This window comes from Chelon labrosus (assembly GCF_963514085.1).
Source record: "Chelon labrosus genome assembly, chromosome: 14".
NCBI classification, from domain to species: Eukaryota; Metazoa; Chordata; class Actinopteri; order Mugiliformes; family Mugilidae; genus Chelon; species Chelon labrosus.
The window spans coordinates 1,605,446-1,621,331 of NC_140347.1; the positions used below are offsets into that span (position 1 = coordinate 1,605,446).

Consider the following 15,886-nt stretch of genomic DNA (forward strand, 5'->3'; position numbering starts at 1 on the left):
CGACTGTAGTGAGGCGTTTGAGCGGAACTGCTCAGAAACTGTAGAAAAGGTTTGGGTTTGAACCCTCTCACCGGGAAAACACCCACATCCACCACGGATGCGACGCCCCTGAATGGAGGGGGGTCACTATGAACCCCTCCCCCCCCCCCCCCCCTCAGTGCTATCTGCGCGCATGCGTGGATGACTTGGTTGTACTGATTTCTCCACCTCCGCCATGTTTCAGAACAACGTTAGGGTCTCTCCGATGGTCTTTCCTCTACGTCCGCTCCGCTCAACTCAACTTTTTTTTTATACAACAAACATCTCCGTGGCATAATAATCGTGCGACACAACGAATCGATAATGAAATTCGTTGCCAACTCTTTTAATAATCGAATTTTATCGATTTTAACGATTCGTTGTTGCAGCCCTAGTTACCGCTACGTCATTCTTTCAGGCACAAAATGGCGGCGGAGCGGTGCCTTTGAACTTACAGCTCCGTCTTTGACACTAAATAATTCAACACTTTTCCTCTTACACAATATACATTCACTCTCTGGTTACATTCACAACAATAATTCCTTAATAAACCGGATAATATTAACTAGCTAACAGTTTATGTTCATTAACTTTAGCTCTCCGCTAGCGCTCAAAACGGAAACAAAAGCACAATAAAATGAGGTCAAACTCACCAAAACCGCTGTGTCTTATTTTTAATATGCTCTTCATCAATTCCCGACCAGTTAGGTGTTGTTTTACAGGTCCTAGATCAACTTTTTATCAAATATTTACTCGCTAATGTCCGTTTGTCTTCTCTGCTTTCTTCTTCTACGTCTTTTCTGTGCAGCATCACTTCAGTGCTGCCCCTAGTGTCTGAAAGAGGCACTAACTGGAAATAGAGACTTTTAATTGTCTGCATTAAATTACTGTTGTTTAACATTTTAGACCTTGATGAATTCAATGAAAATATTTTAACTCATTTAACTATTGTTTTATTTATAGGAATTATTTATTCCTGTTAATATCATATTTTAATGTTGGTTCCACAAACAAAGAAATATCACTACCAACCAACATGAAGACATCAGATACCTGGCCTAGTCAACAGCAGTATGCAGCATGTCATTGGGGTTTTCAAGTGGGCACCTCCCTTCACCCATGTTTGGTTAAGTTAGGCCCAGGACACCTCAAGAAGGCTGAACAGTGACTTCCAGTGTCCTGGAGTCACCCCCCTCCACGCTGCCACTGTACAACCCCGTTTATCTCACCATTCAGTGACTATCAACAACTAATATAGCAACTAATAACCACAAGCCAAACAAACAAATCTACCATGATTCACCCCGTTGATGCAGGTTGAAACACGTAACAAACAAACAAATCGCGTAACAAACACATCTACCGTGGCCTACATGCGGCCATCCTTACCTTAGCTAGCTCCCCAGCTAGCATGCTTCCTGCGTACCCATAACCAATCGCTCGCTCTCTCTGCTGCCCGGGACATGTTGCTAACCGCAGTCCTCTGGCTTCTCCCTCGTATGCCCAGCTCACTCAGCAGAGCAATCACCGACTTTGCCACAAATCCACGGCAGCCCGCTTCTACCAGGCGGAGATAAACCTTCCATCCATTCTGCTCTGCATCTGCTGCTAACTCTGCATACTTAGCTCTTTTTCGCTCATTAGCCTCCTCAACTCTATCTTCCCACGGGACAGTCAGCTCTATGAAATAAACTACTTTCTCTGGCTCAGACCACAACAGCAGATCTGGCCGTAGTCGGGTGCTAACTATCTCAGCTGGAATAACCAGGTGTCCATTTAAATCCGCTCTCATCTGCCAGGCTCCTCCTACTCTTAGCTGTCCCGTGTTATGCCTGATGCCTGCTGGTCTAGCCTTTTCTCCCTCCCGTACAAACTTAATACATCTATTCTCTCTGTTAACGGCCATGGAATTTACATTCACCCGTTTTTCCTCTATTGCAGCTGCTAAACATTTCAGTACCTGGTTATGACGCCAGGTGTAACGTCCTTGGGAAAGACTAACCTTATAACCTGTCAGGTAGTTGGAGACGTATGTCTCAGTGAGGGACAGGAGGACACTGGACAAACTGCTCTCCATCATGGACAATCCATCACATCCACTACACCAGACAATAGAGGAACAGCGGAGCTCATTCTCCAACAGACTGATCCAGCTCCGCTCCCACACTGAACGCTACAGGACGTCATTCATACCATTCTCTGTCCAGCTGGACAACAACTCACCTTTCTGTAACAGATAACTCCATGTTATTAATGTTAATGGACACTATTGCACCTTACACCTTACCCTGTATATATAATATATATTCATCTAGCTCCATTTCTTGTACATTTGTCCATATGCTAATATGCTATTTGAACATTTTTGCTTATACTATTTTTATTTTATTTTACTAGATTTTATTTTACTTATTTTTATTTTATTTAATCTTCTTTTATCTGTGGTTCTTAAGAGTGTTTTTTTTACGTACAACTAAGCTGCTGTGACAAGGAAATTTCCCATATGGGGGATTAATAAACATGTCTTATCTTATCGTATCTTATCTTAAACAATTTCCCTTGTGGATGAATAAAGTTTATCTGAGTCTATCTAAGTCTAAGTCTATGTCTACAAAGCTATACGATGTTCTATGTCTCCAATCCTAATGCCTACCAACCTGGTTTTCTTACCAATAGCCATAGCCAGTGGCTCAATAGCTAGGGTAAACAACAATGGAGACAAAAGACAGCCTTGTCTCGTAAACTTATTCCCAGGCCGTCTCCTGCTCTGTGACCAATCAGCTGACAGCAGGAATCCCTCTCATCTCATTGGTCGAGGTACTGTTGCTTGAGAAGAAGATACCAGAAGACAACAAAGCAACAACTTCTCCTCACACTTTCTGTTTTCACTTTTCTTATTGCACTATTACAAGAGGAATGTTCTGCTTTCTATTGTTTTATAGTCATTTATACAGTTTGAAGTTAAACAGGACAGGTTTATGTTCATTTTGTTGTATTAAAACTAAATTGTTGAATAATAATTTGTTTTCCATGTGTTCATATCACTCAAAAATATGAATCTAATTCAATTCAGGTTTGAGTCAAATAGTTAAAAAATCGTTTCAGACACAAATAAGGGCTAAAAAATTTCACCACACCAGGAAGGGTGAAGGCAGTCGGGTCGGTCGGCCCTGCCAATGAGGTGTCCCTTATTTATTTTTCAGGGAGTTGGTAACCCTAGTCAGAGGAGACGTTGGGAAAAACCATAATCCTTTGGTTATGGTAGAATATCTGGCCCTCACTCCTGGCAGCTTTCATGACCCACAGTTTATCAGCGTAGTTCAGAAACTTCATTACTACCACTCTCAGACACACAGGAGACCGGTCCTCGGTCTCTCTCACTCTGCCTATTCCATGCGCCCTTTCAATGGATATGGGCCCAGGACAGTTGTGTTCACCAAGCACTTCAGGGATCATTGTTTCAAGAAAAGCACACGTGTTAGCCCCCTCTTTCTCCTCAGGGAGGCCAACCATTCTAAGATTCCAACCACAAACTCAGTTTTCTAAATCATCCACTTTGTGCACCAGCTCTTCCATGGTGGTTTTCATTGTATCAAACTGTGCTTTCAGAGAGTCAATGTCGTCTTGATTGGTGCTAATTCTCTCCTGGGCTTCAGTCACGCGCCCTGACACTTCCTTCAGTTCACCTTGTATCCCCTGAATAGCGCCAAGTAGAGCATCAAATCTAGATACCAAATCTTCTTTCATTGTTTGAATGGCATTGAGAATCTGATTAGGGCAAGCTGTGTCCAAGTTGTCGTTACTAGATCCGGAGCTTGCTAGCTGCACCGGGCTAGAGGAGGCATCTGATCTTGTCGTCTTTGAAGGTTTAGGAGGCTTCGTCAACATTTTAGTTGTTAATGCGGTTTCAGACACCGAAGTGGCTGTTCACTAAAGCTGTACACAATTTCTTATGACTACCCGACTGTTATTCTCCAAACTTTACACGGGAGAGCTCTGTCACGCTTCCACCGAGCGCAGCGCCATAACCAGAAGTCCAGCACAAACTGACACTTTGATGTTTTATCATCATTAGTCAAACTTACACTTCCTCAGACCAGGTTTTAACCACTGCTCTCCACCATGGTCCATCCTGGAGGAAGAAACACAGTCAGAATGATTTTCTATCCAACATGAGTCCTAACTGCTGTTCAACATGAAGCAGAGTTCATCAGTTTATCAGTGAGACACAGAAACAGACTGAAACTCATCAGTATAGACTGTCTCTGATGTTTCACTGTCTGAGATCAACAGTTTGACCAACATTCACACATCAACAACTAAACAGTTTTCAGACTGTTCACAGATCAGTCTAACCTCCACATTCAGTTGATTGTGTTCATTTACATATTCCAGATAGAGGCTCTAATGATGTAAAGTGCTTAGTCCATATCATAAAGACTGTATTTGAAAGTTAACCCTTAGATAAATCTTTGAGGTTACCAGAGCATAAAGGAACCAATAAAGGATTTCAGCAGCAGGTTATTTGTAACATGTCATTTTATCACTGTTTAGAAATCTGCTCATTCTTTCTGCCTTAAATGTAGAATACTTAAGTTGAAAGTGTGTTTTAAAAGAAACAAAAGTTGAATCCAAAGTCTTGGACATATTCAAATTCTCTGAATAATCACAGTCACAGAAGATTATTCTCTCTACACTTTACACCAACAATCCATCCATCAACAGTTGTTGATATATTTCACTAAAACCTAAAACTGTAAACCAGCTGATAGAGGAGGGTTCATCCTCTGAGGTTTACTGTGACTCCAAAGAATTTAGATATTGGACAAGCTCCTGTTGTCTGTCCATACCTGAGAGTGTCCAGTCTCCAGAGTGGATCCTTCAGTCCAGCAGACAGCAGCTTCACTCCCTTGTCTCCTGGATGGTTGTAGCTCAGGTCCAGCTCTCTCAGATGGGAGGGGTTGGAGCTCAGAGCTGAGGCCAGAGAAGAACAGCCTTTCTCTGTGATCAGACAACCTGACAGACTGGAGACAGAAAAATATCAGAAACTCAAGAAGAAGAAGGAAAATCCTCCAGATGTTGAACTTCTGCACCAACAAGAACCTAAATCAGGATTTAACTGATCAACAACCAGCTGTATCCTGACCTGAGAGTTTCCAGTTTACAGTGAGGACTCTCCAGTCCAGCAGACAGCAGCTTCACTCCTGAATCCTGCAGGTTGTTGTTACTCAGGTCCAGCTCTCTCAGACTGGAGGACTGGGAGCTGAGAACTGAGGACAGAGCTTCACAGCTTCTCTCTAAGAGGTTACAACTGCTCAGCCTGAAGAAGAATCAACATCAAATGTTTTATTTGTCATTTACTAAATGAATCATGTTTCAAATAGTTCCTAAATCCACCTACAGAGCTTTGTTGGAGGCTTTGACCACTGGCAGCAGCCTCAGAAGAGCCTCCTCTGAAGCAGAGTATTTCTTCAGGTCAAACACGTCCAGATCTTCTTCTGATGACAGTAAGATGAAGACCAGAGCTGACCACTGAGCAGGAGACAGTTCATCTGTGGAGAGACTTCCTGATCTCAGGTACCACTGGATCTCATCCACTAGAGAACCATCATTCAGTTCATTCAGACAGTGGAACAGACTGATGCTTCTCTCTGCAGACAGATTCTCACTGAACTTCTCCTTGATGTACTGGACTGTTTTCTGATTGGTCTGTGAGCTACTTCCTGTCTGTGTCAGCAGGCCTCGTAGGAGAGTCTGATTGGTCTGCAGTGAAAGACCCAGGAGGAAGCGGAGGAACAAGTCCAGGTGTCCATTTGGACTCTGTAAGGCCTTGTCCACAGCACTCTGATGGAGACGTGTTAGTTCAGTAGTTTGTTGTTCTTCCATCAGGTTGACATCAGAGTTGATGAAGGTCAGATGGACATGAAGAGCAGCCAGAAACTCCTGAACGCTCAGATGGACGAAGCAGAACACCTTGTCCTGGTACAGTCCTCTCTCCTCTTTAAAGATCTGTGTGAACACTCCTGAGTACACTGAGGCTGCTCTGATATCGATGCCACACTCTGTCAGGTCTGATTCATAGAAGATCAGGTTTCCTTTCTGCAGCTGATCAAAAGCCAGTTTTCCCAGACACTCAATCATCTTCCTGCTCTCTGGACTCCAGTGTGGATCTGTCTCAGCTCCTCCATCATACTTGACCTTCTTCACTTTGGCCTGAACCACCAGGAAGTGGATGTACATCTCAGTCAGGGTCTTGGGCAGCTCTCCTCCCTCTCTGGTTTCCAACACATCCTCCAGAACTGTAGCAGTGATCCAGCAGAAGACTGGGATGTGACACATGATGTGGAGGCTTCGTGATGTCTTGATGTGGGAGATGATCCTGCTGGCCTGCTCCTCATCTCTGAATCTCTTCCTGAAGTACTCCTCCTTCTGGGGGTCAGTGAACCCTCTGACCTCTGTCACCATGTCAACACACTCAGGAGGGATCTGATTGGCTGCTGCAGGTCGTGTGGTTATCCAGAGGCGAGCGGAGGGAAGCAGTTTCCCCCTGATGAGGTTTGTCAGCAGCACATCCACTGAGGTGGACTCTGTAACATCAGTCAGGATCTCAGTGTTGTGGAAGTCCAGAGGAAGTCGACACTCATCCAGACCGTCAAAGATGAACACAACCTGGAACTCTTCAAAGCTGCAGATTCCTGCTTCTTTGGTTTCAGTAAAGAAGTGATGAACAAGTTCCACCAAGCTGAACTTTCTCTCTTTCAACACATTCAGCTCTCTGAAAGTCAATGGAAATATGAAGAGGATGTCCTGGTTGGCTTTGTCTTCAGCCCAGTCCAGAGTGAACTTCTGTGTTAAGACTGTTTTCCCAATGCCAGCCACTCCCTTTGTCATCACTCTTCTGATTGGTCCATGTCTTCCAGGTGAGGCTTTAAAGAGGTCTTCTTGTCTGATGCTTGTTTCTGGTCTGTCTGGTTTCCTGGATGCTGTTTCAATCTGTCTGACCTCATGTTCATCATTGACCTCTGCAGTCCCTCCCTCTGTGATGTAGAGCTCTGTGTAGATCTCATTCAGAAGGGTTGAGTTTCCTGCTTTAGCAATCCCCTCAAACACACACTGGAACTTCTCCTTCAGAGTAGATTTAACTTTACGTCCACACTCTGCAGCAGTTCCTGAATGAACAAGAAATGTAATGAATCAGTGAACTCATTCATTTTAATATCATTCACATGTGACTGTTTTCATTCCAGAAGAATTCATAGATGTGATTCAGATGTTTTCATCATATTAACATCAGAGTCTAGAAATATAAACTTCTCCCATGTTTCCTCCATTTCCTCTTTCCATCAAGTTAAAGCTGTTAAATCCTCTTACTGCTCTGCAGACAGTCAGCCAGCTCCTCCTGCTTCATTCTCCTCAGGAAGTTCACTGTGATCTTCACAAATAAATCTCTGCTGCTCCTCCTCTGCTCTTCATCCTCACCCTCCAACACCTCCTCATCCTCCCTCTGACTGTCTAAGCATTCTGGGTAATCTGGACTCAGAACCTTCTGCATCTCCTTCAGCTCGTTCTTCATAAAACTGATGATGTTCTCCTCCAGCAGCTGGAACAGAATAATAATCCAACTTAAATGATCAGAACACAATCATGTTGATCTGAAAGGCTGCTTGTTGACAGCATTCAACATGAAGACTTCTCCAACCAGAATGCTAGTTTGTGGTTGTTGAGGTTAGCAGTAGTAGCTGTGATTGAACATTTACTCACCATGAATATGGAGTCCAGGTCTTTGTGATGATGATCACTGGAAACCACTGAGATCTGCTGCTGAAGTCTGTGGAGAAACATCTTTGATTCAAACTAACTTCTTTAACAAACACACTTTGGTGATGATCATCATTTTATTGATGCCACAAACACAAGATGAGAACAACAAACACTGCTCTGATTACTGAATGTGGTGTTTTAACAGAGGAAACTAAATGACAGATAAACTCTGGACTAAAACATGACAGTCTAATGAACAGAACTGAATAATGATTAATAGATCTGTGTTCATTCTGACCCTGGATCAGCAGACTGCTGTTCATCTTTGAAGCCAATATATCGACTCATAGACCGGTCACTCTTCATGGACACAGATGTGATTCCAGAGGGATCTGGTCTTTGCTGATGGATCCTGTTAAAATATAAAGCAGATTAATACACATTCTGAAATAATCCTTTGTGGATTTTGTAATTGGAATCTTCAAACCTTAAATACAAAGTCCTATCTTTGTCAGATAAATGTATTTGTTCTTTTCTTACCCTGGATCAGCTGACTTCTGTCCATGTTTGAAGTCAACAGGTTGACTCTTAGACTGGTCTCTCTCCATGGACACAGCTGGATACAGGAGAGTCTTATTTCTGCTGTTCGATCTTCGAACAAACACAAGACATTTTAACAGTGACATGTTCCTTCTAATCAGTTCAGAGTGAAACAGCAATCACATGAAGATACTTTTCTGGGTTTGGTTTTAATTTTATTGCTAATTCTCTATGTATCAGGACATATAGAAGAACTGAAAATCCATTTCTCTTTCATCTTAAAAGACGCAGTATAGATATAAAATAAACACTCACCTGAGACAAATCAAACTTAATTTCAGACATTTCCAGATTTCTCTGGTAGGATTCTCACCTGTTGAACTCACTTCAGGTCGACTTTCAGACACTTTCCACCTTCATGTGTTGAGAAGAAGCTGCTCATTCTCTCTCATCAGTCCTGGATTTGATCTGAGGACGTCGTCACATCCTCATAACTTCAGAGTCTGTAAACACATCAGAGTGTCTAACAATCACATGATGAATTTAAATAGTCACAAAGCACTGAATGTTAAAACAAGAAGGTCAGACTGAGAGTATTCAAGCAAAGAGTCATTCTGTGGACGATGATGAAAAAACAAAAATCAATACAAACTAATAATAATTAGGGATGTCCGATAATACTGGCCCTCCGATAGCGTCCAGACGGTCCCTACTCCAGATTTGCATCTCAATATACAAGCTTGCTGATTTTGGATGATCTTTTCTGTCACATCTTAAACTGTGAATGGAGTCAAGTTTGCTCCAGCGTCAACAGTCCCTCCCCCCGCCCCGCACGCTGGCTGCGTCATTCGCCGAAGATTCCCGAGTGAGTCACAGAACTCGGGCAGTTCCGCTCTCGCCCGACACGCTCACGGCTGAGCTCAACTGAACTGAGAGCAGGGCTGTTTGGTTTCATTTTCATTTTACTATAGTAACATTGTTTTAGGACGGTAAAAAGCAGTACAGGGGACCAAAACGGCCTTTTAAAAAGGTGGAGAGGGACATGTCCCCTGCCCCTCCAAAAAAAACAGAATAATAATTATGTCCGTGAACAGATGAATGAATCATTTCACCAGAATTCACTTCCTGGTTCCATAACGCCAGCCTTATCAACACATCTGTTAATCTGAATTGACCTGCCAGAGCAGCGTTAGAGAGGAAACCAGTCTGATCTCATTTGATTAAAGTCATTTACAAACACCACATGTTGGAAGTTTGTCCGCATCGTTTTTAAATGACATTAAATGTTTAAAGCAGGTTAACTTGATCAACTTGAAATGGTTTCTAACCTGAGGCCACGTTTCCTCCGTGTTTCGGTTAAAGATGAAGAAAGATGATGATGATCCAGTTAATCATTTACAGATGTTGGACTCTCACCTGCTGAACTCACCTCAGGTTGATTTACTGACTCTTTCTACCTTCGTGTGTGGAGGAAAGAAGCTGCTTCTCTTCCGTTCACACGTAGTTTTAATGGGCGGGGCCTTAAACTCAAATCGAGTTTAATCTGATGAGATTTTGGACACACCTCATCTCCTCTCCTGAACAGAGTCCAGTACAGTGTTGAAGGTTGTAACTCCAGCTGGAGAGAGTTTACTGAAATAATTACATTTTACTTTATATTTATACTTAAAATTAAGAAGATTCACGTTTTCCTTTTTCCTCTTTTTTTCTCTTTTGCCCGAAAATCAGTCAAAAAAGTTCAATACAAAGAATAAATGTAAACAGCTGTAAAATTAAAACGCTACTCTAACATGAAATACATCTTTTATTATTTTTATTTTATTTTATTTTATTCCATGAGAAAAAAACAAATATTTCTGTGTCTTCATGCTGTGATGCAGGTTTTCCAGCAGGTGTCGCTGTTGTAGAGGAATCAGATCATTCAGCAGAGAGCTTCAGAAATCCCTCCATCAACATTTAGTCATTCTGTTTTAAAGGTTGAACTGGCTTCATTTAATTGAAGGATTCAGGAGATTATTTCTAAACAGTCTGTTGAACCGACCGCAGCTGAACATTCACTTTGTTTCCAGATGTGTTTGAACATCAGGACGGGATGAGTTCAGATACTGAACTTACTGAAACACTGGAAACATCACGTGTTGTTTTCAGGACTGATAGAAGATGCCACAGCGTAATGTTTTTAATCCTGTGTCATCAGTCCTGGTTCATCTCAACACAGCTTTAATTGAAGATGTTTTACTGCTTCATACTTTGAACGTTTCAGCGTGAGGAACTTTGGACAGCAGCCGTTTGTGTGTTCATCAAAAACAAAACCAGCATGAGTGAAATGAAGCACTGTTGATGGTGCTCAGCTTTTACTGAGCGACTCTGAGCTAAACACAATCCTGTTTAGCTCTGCTGCTGAGTTTCCTCCACAACTAAAGGACCACAGACAACTGTGGACACTACCGGTCAAAAGTTTTAGAAGACCCCAATATTACATTTTTTTATTGGATTTGATGCAGTTTCATGCCTCATTTGACTCTGAAATGAATGCATAGAACAAAGTCACGACTCTTGCACAAGTCACGACTCTGGATCCTGCAGCACTTCCCCAGACCAGCAAGCTTAATATTCCATGTTTAACAATAGATGTCACACACTGAGGAACCATCCTTTCACCTACTCTACAGTGTACAAAACTCTTGCATGATGAACTGAAGATCTCCAATTTTGATTCATCAGTTCATAACACCTTCTTCCAGTCTTCAGTAGTCCATTCCCGTTGTTTCATGGTCCAGTCCAGCCTCTTTTTCTTGTTCTTACATCTAAGCAAAGTCTTTCCAGCTACAACTCAACCTGCCAGGCCTGCAACTCAAAGTCTTCTCTTCACATCTGAAACTGAGACTTGATTACTACACCCACTGTGAGGCTGGGCTTGAAGCTGTTGTCCTCTGAGTTCGTCGTGGCTTTGGTTCTGAGAGACTTCTTACTCTCAGAGTTTCCCCCAGTTTCTGGGGGCCTTTTGATATTGAAGGAAACTGTACTCACTGACACCTTGACTTTTTTAAGCAACACACTACTTAGTACAGTACAGTACTGTTCAAATAATGCTCATGAGGGTATGGTACCTCAGTGTGTTCCAACACTACTTGTATGCAGATGGAGGAGGCTGGAAGTGTTCAAGATTGGTTGAGACACATCTTGGAACTGGTAGCACCAACTTGTAAGGTTTGATCAAAACAGCTTTTAGTTGTAAACCCATTTCTTGTTCCCTAAAACAAGGCTTTTCTGTATAATTCTGAAATGTGCATTATTTTTTAGCTTTTTTAACCTCTGGCAGTTCACCACTTACCTTTGTACCATTTTAAGCTATTGGACGTTAACTGCTTGAAGTTCAATAAAAACTGGAAAAAAATGGGATGATCTAAAACTTTTGACTGGTAGTGTATTTGTATCTATGAAATGATTCATTAGCATTTCATTCTGTGAAGTCATTTCCACCACTTCAAACTTTTACTTTTTAACGTTGGTTGGTTTTTGGTTGACTACTTGGTTTCCTAGGGTTACGTATGGTGACTGTAAATATTTCTTGTACCCTTAACATATTAACTCTTATACTGTTTTTTTTCTCTTAACTTAATTACTCCTTGGGATCACCTCACTGCTTCTCTTCTCCTCTCATCTCTTAAAATTAGGTGCACTAAAGCAATAAGGTATGAATAAAAGATTAAAGTAAACTTCTGAGTAACCAGTGTTCCTAGGCCAGCAGACAGCCCACGTTCAGCTGGTAGTCAGATTCCTGGAGCTGATCTGGTTGACATAAATCTCAGGCTTTGGGAACATGTATGAGACTTTGACTGAAGGTCAGAGGTATGTACACCTGTGCTTCACATCCCTCTACCAACACAGCATGCTGTATTAATAATGAAACATTCACTGCTTCCTGCATTGGGACTGAACATCAACAGACACTGAGGTGCAATAAATGCTCATAAATGCTTATAATAAAGTGGAAAATAAGCGAGTCACAGCCGGTTAGCATAGAAACAGTCTTTATTGTTACATTTCAAAGTACATGGTCACACAGAGGAGAGGCGTTACAGGGTTCATTCTACTCTGCTTTTATTCTGAAGGTCCAAACTGCAGTCAGTTTATTAATCTGGATGAAACTCCACTTGTTTCTGTTACATGTATATACGAGGTGCCATCCATGCTAACTGTTTCCACTCACTTTCTGTCTCTGTGCTAAGCTAGGCTAACTGTAACACAGACAGGAGACCGTGATGTGTAAAGATGTGACCGTGACAGAAATCTAAATGTTGTACTGTCCCTTTAATACTCTTCCTGTCACCTGGTGGTCAGATCTCTTAATGCAGGTTTACAGTGGGCATGAAGGAGACTGTAAAATCTGCACATGGAGTTAAAGTGGTCTTTTTCAGGGTCAAAGGTCAGATCACCAACCAAGAGTAACTTCACTGATGATGATGATGACGGCACTTACACAGACTTAATTTAAATGTAGAAGAGGATTATAGACTAAATAAATATCTTTTATTTTACAGTCGCATGCATCTTTGGCATTGTTTCTGTTGCAGGTAAGAACTTAAAGGAGCTGACAGGAATAAATACAGAGTCAGAAATCTGCATTCATGTGAACTAAAAACTGTTAAAACTGACACAGATATATTATAGTTATCATAATTATAATAATTATTAATATTCACATTAAACTCTGATATTATGTGAAAACCTCACAACTCCAGGCTGGTTTTTAGTGCTCACCCTCCAAAAGGAACTAAAATCAGACAGCATGCAAACTAAATACAGTTGGTCTCTGCAGCAGCATTTCAAAGTTGCTATCGAGAACTTGGACTGCATATGCACCAATCAGCCATAACATTATGACCGCTGACAGATGAAGTGAATAACTCTGATTATCTTGTATCAACCTCGTTCCAAAGGGTGGATATATCAGGCAGTTAAACACATCGTCATCAAAACTGATGTTGGAAGCAGGAAAAATGTTAAAATGGAAGGATTTGAGAAACTTTGACCAGGAAGAAACAACTGTGATGTCTAGACGTCTGGGTCAGAGAATCTCCATGGCAACAGTGGTCCAAGGAAGGAGGACAACCAGAGAACAGGTCATGGACCAAGGGTCATTGAGTCTGACGCATGTGGTTCTGGAGTCAGAAAGGAGTAGAAAGGAGAATACTCAGTGGATCTCAGACAAGTCAAGGTGTCCATGCTGACCTCTGACCCCTGATGGGAGATCAGAACTGGACCATGGAGACCTGGAGGAAGGTGGTTCTGGTCTGATGGATCATCTTTTCTTTTAAATCACATGTTACTTACCTGGGGAACACATTGTACCAGGATGTAAGGAACAGCTGTATGAGGTTGTCATGAGGGTGTTCTTGATCTGCAGTAATGTCCAGGTGGTGGTATGTTCCAAAGAAACATCCACGTAAATGTTTCCCAGAAAGAACATTACAAGCTGACGAGATCCTGGATCACTTCACTGTCTGGTGGTTTTAATGTTAAGGCTGATCAGTGCATATGTAAATATAATTCATATTCTACCCGTCACAGTAAGAGAGAAAAGTGGTCACTAGTAGACTAAACTAAATCTGAACCTTTAGGAATAAAGTCAAAATGTTTTCAAGAGAAAGTTTTTGTTTGAAGAAGATAAAGTTGGAATTAGATGCAAATGTAATTTTACAAAAAAGCTGTAATATATAAAAAAAGGAAATTATGCAAGAACTTATTTTAAGATAAAGCTTCTGTTGTCCTGAAACTTTCTTTGCATCATTTAATAAAATACATTTTAGAATAACTTCATAATGTCATGAATGTTTTGTCTCAATCATGTTTTTCAGTACGATGATCTTTTCTTGTGTAACAATAACTTCTCATCATATCTGGACTTTTTCTTCTGAACCTTTTTTGTGCATTATCTGACACAGAACCATCAATGGAGAAAGATTCATTATTTTATTGTGTTTGTGGCGATCGCCTCAGAGTCTAAAAATCTTCTTCTCTTTGATATTTTACTTTCAAACATCTGTAACGTTTGTTTGGAGATGCTCAAAGGCTTTTGGGGGATTTTTGGAGATGTGAGGTTTTCAGCTGAGGACACCGCTGCTGTATTTGACTGTTTATTAAAGGGCCTGTCTAACGTCTGGTAGCAGCCTGGTCAGAGATGTCTTCCGACCCCCAGCGCGGCGGCTCAGCTGAGATCATCCAGAAACTGAACGGTCGTCGCTTCAACTCCTTCAACTCTTAACGTGGCTTCAGCCAAATGTTACAAAGACACGTTTGTCAGTGGTCGGCTCTCCTGTCACTAACACTTCACCACGGAGACATTCACATAAACACACACTGTACAAACTGCCGTCAGGCGCTCAAAGGGTCCATTATTTAGTTATGTCTGATACATTAAAGGACTTCCGTTCAGAAGAGCTGCTGTTGTGGTGGAGCCTCCTCTCTCTCAGGTCTGATGTTTCAGTGCATGTCTGCTCCTTTTTTCCCACAATGCAGCTCTGTATCTCTTCAGCTGTTTCTCAGTCTTCCTCTTGTTTTCACCTCTGAGGAGTAAAAAATATAGGAACACAAAGATTAATCCAAAATATTTATTTGTCCCTTGAGGGCCAATTCAAGAGGAGCACGTTGTGTGACAGGTTAAAAGATAATAAAAATATATGTGTGTGATGGAAACAGCAAATTCATAGTAATTTATAAGGTTTAAAAGAGTCTGCTGAGGTCACTAGAGTAATAGAGGCAAACTATGTACTGTTAAAAAGATGAAGTAAGAAAACGGTAAAAGTGTAAAACATTTGGTTCATTCTGTGTTTGATTAACTTTGTCCATGTTTTAATATAAGCCAGCATGATCTGTTATCAGCAAGAAAGTCTTGTTCTGTTACTCTGTTATCGATTGCTTTTGTCTAGTAACACTTAGCAGGAGTTTGAGCTAATTTCCACATTCTAGTAAAAGCTCTGAGGAAACAGCACCTAATCACTTCTGTGATTATTCCTTCCTGTTTTCCAGGTAAATATGTCCACAGTATACATTACTAAGTGACTGCAATCATTTTCTAAAACAAGTTTAAGTTTGAAGAGGATGTAAACCAAAGTTTTAAGAGAAGATAAACCTTTACTTATCCCACAGTGGAGAAACCTGCAGTGTTGCAGCAGCAGACAGACCAAAGGACAGTGGACACAAGAGATGGACATGTAGTGAAGCTCTTGGTTGCTAGCCAAGCTAAGATGTAGCTGCATGATTTACTCCCAGCATTTTTTCATTGTATTTTGAACATTTTCCTGTAGTTTTGTATGAGTTTGCTATGCTGTAGTTATATTCCTCCTACTGTGAATCTCTGGTGAAATAAATGTAATAATGTTAAAGAGGTTTTGTAGCGTACCACAGCTATCCTGTTTTGTATCCATGTTTTATAAGTATCTGAAACAGCATGCAGCCACTTTCTGTTTTCCAGAGGCATGACAGCTGCACACGTATAATAAGAAAGTAAGATGAGACAGAAACCAGAATCTGGACTGAAACTACATATAAAAGTTCAAGTTCA

General features: G+C 41.3%; 1 protein-coding gene across 1 annotated transcript in view; it reads right to left on the minus strand.

Moving 5' to 3' along the window:
- LOC311499746 (protein NLRC3-like) overlaps positions 1 to 7,478 on the minus strand; it is a 115,785-nt gene extending 108,307 nt beyond the window's left edge. Inside the window, exons 1-4 of the mRNA XM_084560867.1 lie at positions 7,390 to 7,478; positions 5,420 to 7,187; positions 5,165 to 5,338; positions 4,869 to 5,042 (exon numbers count right to left, since the gene is read on the minus strand). Coding sequence (XP_084416993.1) covers positions 4,869 to 5,042; positions 5,165 to 5,338; positions 5,420 to 7,187; positions 7,390 to 7,426 — 2,153 coding nt within the window. The 5' untranslated portion in view covers positions 7,427 to 7,478. The remainder of the gene's footprint in view (positions 1 to 4,868; positions 5,043 to 5,164; positions 5,339 to 5,419; positions 7,188 to 7,389) is intronic.
- Between the last annotated feature and the right edge of the window lie 8,408 nt (positions 7,479 to 15,886).